We start from the raw sequence: 13,530 nt of genomic DNA on the forward strand, positions 1-13,530 counted from the left end.
CCACGGAGAAAATTCAAACAACACAGAAGTCTCTCGAGAGCAAGACTCCCCCTTCTCTGAGCCCTCCCACCTACACTCCTTCCCAGAGGTCACTACTTGTTAGCAGTTTGGTTTTTACATTTCCAGAGAGTTTCCTATGCATAAGACTTTACCTTGAGCAGACAGTCACACAGGGCCAGAGCACCGGAAGAAGCCCCAGCTACTCAGTCAGGGAGGGAGCCAGAGTCAGGGCCGCATCCGGCTCCCTCACCAGCGTGGCCAGAACCTAGCACCGTGCCCGGAACGTGCCACTCATTATGTGGAAATGAATGAATGCACTTTCACACAAGTAATGGGTTATTATTATTATTATTATTTTTAATTTTAGAAAAGGTGATCTCTGCTTTAATTAGCATTTCTTTTGGGCTATCACCATTTCTTCCCTTACTCAGATTCGAGCTTCCAGATCAGGGGAATGAAAGTAGCACGTGGGCTCTCCAGTGTCAGCTCCCCTGGTGTTAGGTGGAAAACATACTCGGACCCCCCAAAAAAAAAAGGAACATTGGTGTCTATAAAACCTGCTTTGATTGTGTCTCAGAATGATTTCCAGCTTCACGGTTTTTTCATAAAATAACATTATATTATAGGGAACTAAAATCCAAGACACAGGACTGTTTTGATTTACATTTTACTTCCCCACCTGTTTAATCCACTCTAGAACTGTTTTTCAGCTTGCTTTCTTCATTACACACATCTTTTAGAGATGCTAGAAATTTCCACAAACCATATACCTATAAATGTGTGGGTTCCAAGCACTTCATTTTTGCCAGAGTTCTTAAATGATTTCACTAGTTGGGTCTAGGTTTTTCTGCTATAACCAGAAGAAAAAGTGAGACAAACTGAAAAGAGGGCTTTTTATTTCAATAGAAATGCTAACTCATAAAAGTCCCAGGACTTGGGGTTCCCATCTAGACTCCCTGGACCAGACACCTTTACAAGGCCTTCCTTTGGGAGGGGAGGAAAGCTTTTATGGGCAGAGACAGCCCTCCAATCAACCTCTCTCCCACTACTGTTGCAAGTAGACTGGGGGCCCTGCCTGGTGAGCTCGAGGGGACAATGCCACCCTTTGTAATGACAGGACGAGTTACGAGGTAGGCGGGCTACCAGCACGGCCCTAACTGCTAACCCTTTCCTTCCTTGCCTTTTCAGCAAACTCTCAGATCCAATTTGCAATGTTCCCTCCCCAGTTACATAATCTTAAGGAAAACCAAACTTTCTTCACACTCATAATTCTAAAGCATGTCTAATTTCTTGAGCAACTGTAGATCAGATAGCTTGTAATCTGCCAACACTTGCCAACAGGCGTTTATGTAGAATTCATGAGCTTGAGGTTGGAATTGGGAAGATCACAAACAGAGGGTTAAGGAGAAATGAAAATTATGTCGAATGGAGCCAGCTGAAAGAAAGTTTGATACCTTCAGAAAAATGAATTTTTTTTTTTTTTTTTTTTTTTTTTTAAGAATCGTGGGCAATCCAAGCAAAGGACTTCACTACATGGTTGCCAAGACCTTTGGGGCGGAATTCCGTCCTCCCCACAATGAGCAAGAGGACACTGGGTTTGGAGGCGTATCTTGAAGGGTGGCAGGCAACAGGATGCGTATTTCCACCTCGGGCAGGTCTCTTCTTAGCAGCCGCTCAGAAGCCAAGGTCTGGATGCAGTCGGTCAGTGGCAAATAACAGCTCAGGAATGTTAAGTGGCTTCAGGAGTCGCGTGGACAGCACGATGACCTACCAGCAGGAGGGGATAAACACACCGCCGACAATTAGGGAAGCCGATCCCAGGTTGTCGGAGGACAAGAAATAATATGCACTGTGTTTCTCTGGGGGAAGGCACAGAGTGGGGCACTGGCGAGAAAAGGCAGAAGGTGGCAGCTTGAATGCCACCAGATGCTAAGGGTCCTGGGTGGAAGGAGGGGTGCACAGGCGGGGAGGGATGGCCTGTGGGACAGCGGGGCTCATTGAACTCCTGAACCGTTAACCAGTTGGCACTGAGAATGGCCGCGCCCAGCCACCGCCTGGCTGCTGAACTGAATCCCATCATACTGTAGCTTTGGGATCCAGTAATTTGACCTCAACCTCTTCGCCAGGGAGCCTTTGCTCCTTCGGGGAGCATGAGAAGTCACACCCAAGAGGCGGATGGCATCGTGGGTAATGATAAGGATGACTGTGTTAATTTCCTAGTACCCAGACCTGGGCGGTTTAAACAACAGAAATTTATTGTCTTCTAGTTCTGAGTGCCACAAGTCCAAGATCAAGGTGTCGGCAGGGTTGTGAGGGAAAATCAGTTCTACGCTCTCCTCTCAGTTTCCTTGTGTCCTCACACTGTCTTCCATTGATGCATGTCTGTCTCTCTGTCCAAATTTCCCCTTTTTATAAGGACACAGTCATATCAGATTAGAGCTCACCCTAATGACCTCATCTTAATGTGATCATCTGCAAGGACCTATTTCCAATAGGGTCACATTCACAGGTACTAGGGATTCAGATTTTAGCATCTTTTGGGAGGGGGTACAATTCAACCTGTAACGATGATGGGGTAAGGATGGTATTGGCTAACATTTATTGGCTCCTATGATGTGCCAGGCGCTGACGATGATCTTACTTAAAATCCATGTAATCTTCATCACAACCTTATGAAATGGGTATATTTATTATTCCTATTTTGTAGATAAGGAAAATAAAGTACAGAAAGGTTAAATAATGTGTCCAGGGACACACAGGAGATAGCTGAGTTAGGATTCCAACCCAGGCAGGCTGACTCCAGCATCCAAGTGCCTATCTGGTCACTTCAGTCATGTCAAGGGGCCTGGGCAAGGCTGCTTTATTCCCCTAGTCCACGGAGAACTTTGGGCCTCTCTGGCCTATTGCTGTGGTGACCCTTCCTGCTTCCTTCAGTCTGGACCTTTCCTCTGGGTTAGATTTCTCTTTGTAGCACCAGAACAATTTGTTCCCTGGGTCTGGGCTGGGTCTGTGATGTGCTGGGTAAGGGCTAAGGGCTGGTGAGGTTTTGCACAGAAGCTAGGTGAGAAGCTGACTCTGGGAATGGAGAAGGAGGTCCTAGAGCCAGAATTCCACAGCCCAGAGCCCGGCAGGGGCGACCGCAAGGCGGGCAGCAGGACCGGGCTTCCCCTGGCCATACTGCTCGGGAACGTGCATGCTGACACTGCACACTTCACCGTCTCCTCCTTCTGCAACTCCCCCCACTGCTCCCGCCCCGGCCACATGGTTCCAGGTGTACCCAAGCCAATGATGTAACTAACTCCCAGCTCCCAGGTCAGAAACAAGAGTCCACACTCCAACGTGGAGGAAAGGCAGATGGGGCCGAAGTCGAAGGAGGACGGAAAGAAGAAAGCAATTTTATAATTTTCTCCTCCTCCTCCTTCTTCTTGTTAAAGAAGTTGGGGTTATTAAAAAGTTTTCTGTCTCAAGCAAAAATTAGCCCTCGCAAGCAGCTATTTTACTTTTTCTCAAAAGAGAACGATCTTAAACAACATATGGCTAATGTCAGCCAAGTTATATTTTTGGAAGAAAAAGAAATACTACAATCTGTGCTCACAGTGGTCCTTGAATGCCAGGGGATGAGAGTTTGAGGGCAGCAAGTGAATATTAGCATCCCCTTATCATCTGCACACACTGCATAGACATCGTTTGAACACATGGCTCTGGAGAAGGTCTCCCACGCCAAGCCTAACGGTTGGCTAAGAATGGTGGCACCCAGGCCAGCACACTGTTGGGAGCCCTGCAGAGCCCAGCTCCACTGCAGACTGGCTACGGGCCCCAGGGCAAGCCACTCCCCTTGGAGCCTTATTCTGCGTGTCCCAGAAGGAGCACGACAGCCCCGGGCTGGCAGCCTTGTGGCAAGAACTACATAAAGTCAGGTGCGTAGAGCACAGGAGGCGCTCAGCCATCGTGAGCTGCTATTTTATTGCGGTTTTGTGATGGGGTCACAGGTCTCCTTTTGAATGTTATAAAAGCTAAGAACTCTCTAGAAAAATGTATGTCTGTTCACACACACAAGATTCTGAATATAGTTTTAGATGAGGTTTGTGTTCAACTAGGAATCATAGACCACAAGGTAAGAAACCCTTATTCAGATATTTTTTAAAATGCGTGCATAGGAACAGAAATCCTTCACATACTTTCTAGCAGTTGACTCTTGTGAGGCAGTAGAGACCATGTAGCTCCTGTGCCCCAGGCCCCTCTCCTGCCCTTGTGACCTGCAGGTCCCCGCCACCACTGCCGGCCCTTGTGCTCCTTCCTGAGTCAAAATGGCAGATTCCTCCCTGGCTGAGGTGAGGGCAAGCATGAGGGCTAGTGGGAGCCTCCAGGATGTGTAAGTTTTGTTGGCAGGACTGAGGAACTTGGAAAGAAAAGGCTGTAGACTCAGTTGATGTCAACACTTCTAGAACAGGGAAAACTGAGCCAAAAGAATCCATCCCTCAGATTGTGTGCTGGGCTTCCCGCCACGGCCGACAGAGACAGTGAGTTCCATGACCTCCACTGAACTGGAACCAAAGACCAGGCCCGTCCCGTCTAAACAGGCAGGTATTTAGCAGGAGGGCTGAACCGGAGGGTGCCTGGGACATGCGTGGAGGGCTGAGAAGCAGCAGATGGGGAACCAGGGCAGTGTGTGGAGGGAGCTAGGGGGTCTCTGAAGAGGCGAGAAAGCAGAGACCAAGGACTTTTGCCCGATGGTGCAGTGGGTAAGAACACAGACTCAGGAGTGTCTGATCCAAGCTGGACCCCAGCTGGGCTTCACTTTCCTCATCTGGAAAGTGGGAATAAGGATCTCCACCTGGCATGATTCTTATGACGCTCACACATGAACATGTAAATAAAATACTGAGCACAGCTGATAGGCTTTTGAGGGGCTGCCAATGGTACTTGTATTACTGGCTTCGTTATCATCCCCGTCCCGACTGTTTTCACCCTCTGCTGCGCTCCCTCTGCCCAGCTCACTGCAGTCCCGCGGCCAGCGCAGGGGGGCTAGGGTCACCAGAGCCTCTGCCCCAAGTGGAAATCTGACTGTATCACTCCTTGGTTAAAATCCTGACTGTCTCCTCCCCGCCCTTTAATAAACCCAACCCTCCTGAGAGAGCATTCTAGGACTTCAGAATCCAATGGCTGCTCAGCACTCCACACCACCCCCCCTTGCCACCACACCCCCTTCACCAGCAGTTGCACACTCTGGCCCCTCTAAACTATTTGCACTTTCACTTTGGGGATGCTTCTTTACCCGGAACATGAGTTCCCCTACTCTTTGCCTGAAGACCTTCAACAATCTGCTCGGGCATCACCACCTCCAGGAAGCCTTCCAAGCGCACCCCTCGCAAAGTTGGAGTGTGTTCCCATGGCTGTTGGTATCACACTATATTCCTTGTTGCCTTCCCTGAGTCCGTCCGCTGTTTCTAAGCACAGTGCCTGAAATACAGCAGATCCTTGATATCGTGAGTCAGTGAATGATGAAAGAGTGAACAAAAATGGTCAGACAAGAAAGAAGGCAGTGAGTTTAGCAATGGTCAGCAGGAAGTTTTTCACACCGGGAGGCTCTAATAAAAGATGGCTCAAATAGCTTCAGGAAAATTTTTTCAAATCAGTTCAAAGATTTGTCTAAATTTCCTGCTGGGAAGCATGAGCAGGACTGCAGGGCTAACACTTCATTTACACTGTGCGACTTGAGGGTCCTTGAGCATTTTCACACCTTAGGCGTCTTTTGGTCTTCAGACGCACCTGAGCATTTTTAGAGGTTTTTAGCCCATTCAACTAAGGCATTTCTGCATTATTTGACTAATATAGTTCTAAAAACTCTAAAAAATTTGCCAAATGGAGGACAAAAAGGTGGTCAAAAATGAGAAAGAAAATGTTTGAAAGAGTCTGAGATTGGCCTGTTAGATATAAAATGATGATTTTATGAATAGCCATCAAGTGTGTGCTAGTAGGCAAATCCAGCACGGGAGAACTCCTTTTAGGGAACTGGTCTCCGTCCAGGCAGCCGAGGGCACTGATGAAGACTTCTATCTGTGAGCCAGGGGTGGAGGACACCCCGCTCCCCAGGGTTCCCCAGAGCCTCTGAACAGGCCTGGAAGCGGCCTGGGGGCTTGGGGCTGGCCCTGCGCACCAGCAGGACGAGGGACGGCTCCGTGTCTGCTGTCAGCCGTCCCAGGGCTCCTGCAGGAGCAGGTCAGGCTCGGACAGCGGCCCAGCCCTCTTGCCTTCTTCCCACGTCCGGCCTCTGCAGGCCATTGCTATAATTTGTAGGTGCCAGCATCTTGCTGTTCTATTTCTGCTGAACGCAGAGGAAGCAGGCCAGTCCAGGATTTAGATTCCAGATCCATCTGATTTCTAACATTGTGAACTGAAAGGAGCAGGGGACAAAAATGGTTTTTCTCCTTTTTTCTATTAAACTTGCAAGATTCTTCCCAGTGAAAGTAGCTATTCAGAGGTATCGACATGCATATTCCCCCACTTGGTGACGGGGTTCGGGAACACATCTATTCGAGGCTGTGCCCCGAATATGTACACACACACTCATACGTGTGTGTTAAACGTGGAAGGTTTGTACTGCAGGCCAGTGGGATCATGGATGGATTACAGGGACTGGGAAGCTCACTGTGAACTGTCTGACTTGCTTTCACATCGCCTCAGGTCGGTGGACGGTGCTACCAGGGTCTCCCAAAGAACCATAAGTGGGACATTTCAGATCACTTCCTCACCTTTGTCCCTTCTGGGGGTTGTTTAATAAGAAGTCACCAGGAGAAAGAAGAACGAAACCTCACCCTGTCCTGACACAGGAGTGAAGGACAGAGCAAACGAGAATACTTGGAACACATGGGCTGCCATCCAATACTCTGATCTGTATTTTCTCTAGAGTTTCTAGTTCAGATTATAAGGCTCTAAGCTAACTCAGGCAAAAAGATAAATTTAAAACCCGCTTGATGTTTTCCTCAGAGTAAGAAACTTCAGAATAAAATAAATCTAGGGGCACCTGGGTGGCTCAGTGCGTTAAGCATCCGAGTCTCAGTTTCAGCTCAGGTCATGATCTCACGGTCGTGAGATCGAGCCCTGCATGGAGCTCCACGCACAGCGTGGAGTCTGCTGGAGATTCTCTGCCTCTCCCTCTGCCCCTCCCCTGCTCATTCTCTCTTTCTCTCTCAAATAAATAAATACATCTAAAAAAAAGAATAAAATAAATCTAGACTGAAAAGAGAAAAAAAGGAAGTCACTGGACTCCTCTCCTTGGGCCTTTCAGTCAATTTTAGAGTAACCTGGAGCCAGGATTTAAGTATCCTGAACCCTTAAAGTTATGCAAAACTGTGTGTGTACGAGCATATTTCTTGGTCTACTTTGTTTTTTCTATTACATTCTCACTAAATATTCAGCTCCAGAAACGCAGAACTGCTAGAAAGTGTGGGTGGGAACATGAACCCGCCTATGAAAAGTGGTGGATGTCCGGGCCAACTTGCCCACATGGCCTTCCTCTGTTTCCTGAGCTGGCCTTTCCCTGTGTTCTCTGGGAGGGTCCCTCCCTGCTATTTTCCTCCCACAATCTCAGGCTTCTGCAGGCCGCTTGGCCCCCATCCAGCCACAGAGTTGAGCCTGCAGAGCCATCTGGGCATGGGGCCCCACTACAGGCAGCAAGTGAGACAGGGGCTAGTGCCAGGCACACACCCTCCAGAGCGAGGGGAAGCCTACAAAGCTTCCTGCCTCATGGTTGGGGCTGTTTGGGGTCGGGTGGGGGGAGCTGCCTCTTCGATCCCTTTTCTTGTAGTCGGGACAAAGGGCCTTGTCCAGCTGCCCACTTTTTCTCATGGGCACATTGGCCAACAACCATGGGCAGAGAGTGGAGGAACACGCCCGTTTTAGAGTATGACAACAGTCCTATGAGACTAGCGGGTGTGGAGGTGGTTTCTGGATTCCATGTTTCATGCTACCCTTGTCACTCTCCGTGGAAGAGAATTCATTTCTGGATGGGCCTTAAATGGGTTCTCTGATTTGCCTTTCAAGAGCTGGTCCCTGAATGCTTTTCCAATTCGTCTCGTCTGTGAGCAGCCCGTGCCATCTGAAGGGATGTCTCCTCCACTTATTGCCACCATAGTGCCGTCTGTGTTCCTGGCACACTTCTCTCTGGCTGCAGTTTTCATGCCTAACGTCAGTCATTCACGATTAGAATGTAAGCTCCACGAAAGCAGGCACGAGTCTGGCTCGCTCACTACTCTATCCTTAGCACAAGAACAGTGCTTGGCATACAGCGGATATTCAACAAACATTTACTGAATAATCAACGAATCCAATTATAGTAGAAATGATTGCAGGCTCCTGTACTTGGGTCCCAAAAGCACCCATGTGGATACAGAGAAGATGTGGATTAATAGGAACTGATACACAAGTCAGGCTGGTTTTCGTTGCCCATAATCTCAGGAATGAATCAACAGGTTGGGGGATTCTCCAAAAGAGCTACTTTTATCTTATGCTACCATAATATAAGTAAAGTTCCTAGTGTTCAGTATTCAACATTCAATGAACATTTATGACACCCAGCAATCCTGACCCTACTTGAAGGGCTGGGCGGGTCTTTTTTTTAAATTTATTTTTAGAGACGTGGGGGAAGGGCAGAGGGAGAGGGAGAGAGTCTTTGCAGACTCCGTGCTCTGCACAGAGCCCGGCACAGGGCTCGATCTCACAACCCTGAGATCAACCACTTAACCAACTTAACTGCTTAACCAACTGCACCACCCAGGCGTCCCGAAGGGCTGGGAATAAAAGAGTAAAAAAAGCCCAAAGTCCTGAGGGTGGAGGGGAGCAAGCAAGCAGAAAAGACCCAAAGGCAGCAGTTGACTCTTGTGAGGCAGTAGAGGCCATGTAGCTCCTGTGCCCCAGGCCCCTCTCCTGCCCTCGTGACCTGCGGGTCCCCGCCACCACTGCCGACCCCTGTGCTCCTTCCTGAGTCAAAATGGAAGATTCCTCCCTGGCTGGGGTGAGGGCAAGCATGAGGGCTGGTGGGAGCCTCCCAGGATGCATAAGTGTTGTTGGCAGGACCACGGAACTTGGAGAAAAAAGGCTGTAGACTCAGTCAATGTCGACTCTTCTAGAGCAGCAAAAACTGAGCCAAAAGAACCCGTCCCAGACGGTGTGCTGGGCCTTGTGGGCCGCGGTGGGGATGAGGAGGAGGGAGCTGCCTCTGCACTGGCCAGTCCGCCCCGAGCTGTGGCTCTCCGTTCCAGCTGAGCGCCAGACGGAGAGACAGAGTGGGGCTGAGGAGAGCCACCACCCCCGTCACTCTCAGACACATGTCATGGGACTGACGTCACGGGAATGACTCGGTTTGGAGAGGAGCAGACCCAGGAGAACACGCGGGAGAGGGACGAGCCTGGTTTGCCCGTAAATTCTGTGGGGCCCAGCAGCTGGAACAGCACTAATGAGCGAGGCTCCAAGGAGGCAGATCTGGACCCTTCTAGGGGAGACAGTGGTAAGAGTAGGGCCCTCCCAGGCTCAGGGAGGCTGCCGGGGGAGGCGCGAGGCCTCCCCAGAGGAGATGTCCCCGAGGAGGCCTGCTAGCGAAGACAGAATGCAAGGGTTAGTCCCCGTACTGCCGCCGGTCACATCAGCCGTCTCGTCGGAGTCCGCTTCTTGGTTGAGGGTTTGCTGGGTACACAGTCAGAACCTCTGCCTTTCAGTTAGTCCCCCTGTGTCCTCCAACACATGTGGCAGTCTCAGCCAGTCACGGAACCGGTACGCGTGCCATTTCGTGGCCCACGAGAGCAGCAAGGCCCGCGGCCCGCTGCCTGGGCGAGTGCAGCAGCTGCTCCCGTCCCGGGTTTGCGCACAGGCGGCTGCAGACCCCGGGCAGTGTGTCTGCTGAGGCCTGAGAAAGGGAGCTCGGCCTCCGCAGGTGCCACTCCACCAACATCCGGGGAATCTACCTCCTTTCAGAAGCTTGGAGATGAAGGGCACTATGGTCAATAACTCCTCCACTGTTCTTCCCTGCTGCCTTTGGGGTCTTCCAGGGGCCCGTTCGCTCTTTGGGAGAACTTTCTGCACCATGGACACATAGCAGTTATGGCTGCTCCTTAAGCCCCCAAATTCTCTGAGCAGCTCCCTCTGCAGATGACCGAGCACAGGGTCGGGTTGTAGCAAAGCCGCTGCAGATCCCGGGTCTGTGTTGTCAAACTCCGGTCATGCAGCTTTGAAATGTCTGCAGTTTGTCGTTTCAGAGTGGGGATTAACATGTCTGTCGGGGTGGCACAATGCAGCACTGTTCCAGAGAGCTAAGAATTTGGTTCACCTTGTTAGGGGCAGCGAGAACTGTGCTTTCTGATTAAAAAAACTGTCTTGCTCAAAAAGGCGACTGCCCACTGAACAGATCCTTGACACTGCTGAGAGGGTGTTAGAGGAGGCAGAATTTACCACTGTCAGAAATTTCACCAGCTATGGCCATGACAGGTGGTAGTAAGAGCAGAAATGGTCACAGCCAATGACTGGTCATTCTCCTGTCCAAGAGCTCACAGCAGCTGCCTAGACACTCACGTCCATTCCTCGGCTGGGATTCTGGAGACCACCAGGACCCAGGCCTTCTCTGCCGCGCCAGGCCAGACTAGCTAATCAAGCCAGCAGACCAGGCTCACAGAGCTCCTGCCACGTGCTCAGGCCAGGGGAGCCGAAGCCTTTGTCCTTATGGACTCCGTGTCTGCTTGAGGAGAGCGGGCAGCGAACAGAGGCAGTGGGCGGGCAGTCTAGGGTCGCACAGCCAAGTGCAGAGTTTGGATGCCAGCAGAGAGGTGGAAGGCCAGAAACAGGCCGAACTTCCCCGAGGAGGCGACAGAGGCCCCCTGGGCTGACGGAGCAGGGACACGCACAGTTGCGAGTAGAGGTGGGAGCCAAAGCACCAGCGCCCCCCACCCCAGGCCTGGGCTGGAATCCCTCTGCTCGCTGTGCAGCTCCAGGGCACGGTCTCCCGCGTGAGCCTGCGTTCCACCCAAGGCCCTGCAGCTGCCTCCTTTTGCTTTCTCCACACCATGGAAACTCGCTCAGCGGTCTGCAGAAGCTGGAGATAAGCCCCAGAGGCAAGCCGCCAGTGGGGGCGCGGGGTGAGAGTCCATGGGAAGATGTATCAGGCTCCCCACCCTGTCTCCCAGCAGGACAATTCTGAGGCATGTCATCCGGGCTCCTCAGGCCCCCAGAGCACAGAGCCTCGGCTGCCTGCAACAAGGCACTCTTTTCCGACTTTTCTCTCTCTCCTGTCTGTCTTCTCAGGTTCCCTCACTTCTGCTTCTTCGGTTCATCTCCATGTCAACCGCCTGCTCCCATGTCCCTGTCCAATGGCCTGTTTTGGGAGCCCGCTCAGGCAAGGACTTCAGGTCTTACCGCGTTACAGGCTCTGCGTCCCCACCCGGATTAGAACTTGACGAGACAGGGGCTCTCCTTCTCTGAAGTCCCTGCTCCCCTTGGGCTCCTGCTGCCTCATGCCAGCAGCTAAAACCCTCTGGCAGAGCAGGGCGCTGACCGCCCAGATACGGCCGACACTAAGGGTGGCCACCATGTATGGATAGCTATGGGGCAGGCCGGGTGCTAGAAGTACATTCTCTCCCCTTATCTGATCTAGAACTCACAGCCACCCTAGCCCCGTTCCCTGAGAAAACTGAAGGCTTTGCTCTCCCGGAACGGCGGGGTAGTAAATGACAGAAGTAGGGTTCAAAGACAGACCCACACAGTCGAGAGGTCTGTGTTCTCGACCACTGGGCCCCTTCCAAAGGGAATGAACGGGCGCTGGCAGGAGGCGACAAAGGAGAGAGATCTAGTCTGTCATTGTCCTGACGACGTGCCTTCCCAAATTCCTGCAGCCCTCGAACTGCCACGGTGGGGGCATGGTCCCTGGGAGTCACCCTCAGTTATCTGGAGCCTGGAGAGCCCGGAAAACTCTTGAGTAGCTAAGAGCTGACCGGACACAAGAGAATATATGCCCTTCAGGAACTGGGACAAGAGCAGCTTAGCCCTTGAAGCCCAGAGGCAGGCAAGGACTGTAAGGAACAGCTCTCCTCCCTGCATCCCCAACAAGAGGACAGCTGGCCCGGGAGCGGCTGGAGGGGGAATGGGACAGGGCAGGAGTGGGTGGGAGAAGGAAGGCGGGATGGAGACCGGGAGAGGCGCTGGCAAGCCGAATGGAGGGTCCCCAGCCACCCCCCCACTTGTGTGTCAGGACCCTCCTTCACCCTTCACACAGGCTGAGTACCTGGGTTCCTGGCTTCAGGGACGGCACGAGGTCTTTGATCATCTTGGCTTCCGAGACTGTCACCCCGCCCACCACGAAGAGGATCAGGAGAGGGTGGTCGCTGGGATGGGGCCGGCTCACCTGCAAAACAAACCACCGTGGGCTCAAGCGGCTGGTGTCGGGACAGAGCACCGTGCAGCTGGGCACCTGCTCCCTTGCCCTCCATGGGGACCCCGGGGCCGCCGCCTCTTAGTGCAGGTGGCATACACAACCCTTAGAGAGACGGTGATTCGTTAAGGATCGGATGTGTTAGTGGGCTATAAACCCACTGACCAGGAAAACCCATACCATATCATCTTGTACCCCTCTGAATATTTTACTGAAGGAAAAGTTAAGGTAGTGGGGTTATCAGATAGGAAGAGAAGGCTGAGGGGCAACTTATTTACTCCTTCCCTTGCAGCCTTCGGGTCTGAGCATACACATGCCCCTTATTCATTACAGAGCTCTGTTTATTTCCTTCAGAGAGCTTGCCGCAGCCTGTGGTCATCGGATTTATTCTTTTGTTTCCTTATTGGCTGTCTCCTCTTCTTCTAGAACCAGGGATCTGGCTCACTGCTGAATTCTCAGCTTAGCTAGTGCAGTTTCTGGCAGCTAGCAGGTGCTCGGTAAATACCTGTGGAATGGCTAGCTGGTCAGTGCCCCAGGGAGCTGGTGCGGGAGGGGTAAAAGATGCAGGAGCCCAGCACGTGCCCTGGGAGCTCATAGCCTAGTGCAGACTTCACGCCCTTATCTTCTGCGAGCCAGCCTTAGCTGAGCACCTACTCTACGTGGAACGGCCACTTGATGTCCTGGGGAATCATCCTGATGCCTTATGATTTCACCAATAGGCAAAATCTTACATACCAAAATGAGAATGACTCACAGAGCCCCTCAGGAAATGCAAAATGACCCCCACACAGTGACGAATTGAAGGGCACAAGAGGGAGTTTGTGAAGACAGGATGTTTTGAGCCCTACCTGGAAGCGAGAGCAGGTTTGGAGAGGAGTGGGCAGGAGAAGAGGTGTGACCCAAGTTCTAGAGGCAAGTTCTCCCCTGGGTGGAACAGGCTGGGGGAAGGGGATGCAGGACACAGCACGCATCGCATCACTGCAGGAAGCATGCTGCCAGCTCGCCGAGTGGCCGCCTCAGCCAGAGGTGGGAGAAACAGGCTTTGACTCCGGGGGGTCCACAAAGGCAGGGAAGGCGCTCACTCATTCACACTAACTCCCAAACCATCTTCCACGCAG

General features: G+C 51.8%; 1 protein-coding gene across 1 annotated transcript in view; it reads right to left on the bottom strand.

The window, feature by feature from the left end:
• Window positions 1–332: 332 nt before the first annotated feature.
• SCFD2 (sec1 family domain containing 2) overlaps window positions 333–13,530 on the bottom strand; it is a 426,762-nt gene continuing 413,564 nt past the window's right edge. The window contains exons 8-9 of the mRNA XM_026508880.4: window positions 12,266–12,385; window positions 333–1,767 (exon numbers count right to left, since the gene is read on the bottom strand). Coding sequence (XP_026364665.3) covers window positions 1,675–1,767; window positions 12,266–12,385 — 213 coding nt within the window. The 3' untranslated portion in view covers window positions 333–1,674. The remainder of the gene's footprint in view (window positions 1,768–12,265; window positions 12,386–13,530) is intronic.

The sequence above is a fragment of the Ursus arctos genome, unplaced genomic scaffold (genome assembly GCF_023065955.2).
Source record: "Ursus arctos isolate Adak ecotype North America unplaced genomic scaffold, UrsArc2.0 scaffold_9, whole genome shotgun sequence".
Lineage (NCBI taxonomy): Eukaryota > Metazoa > Chordata > Mammalia > Carnivora > Ursidae > Ursus > Ursus arctos.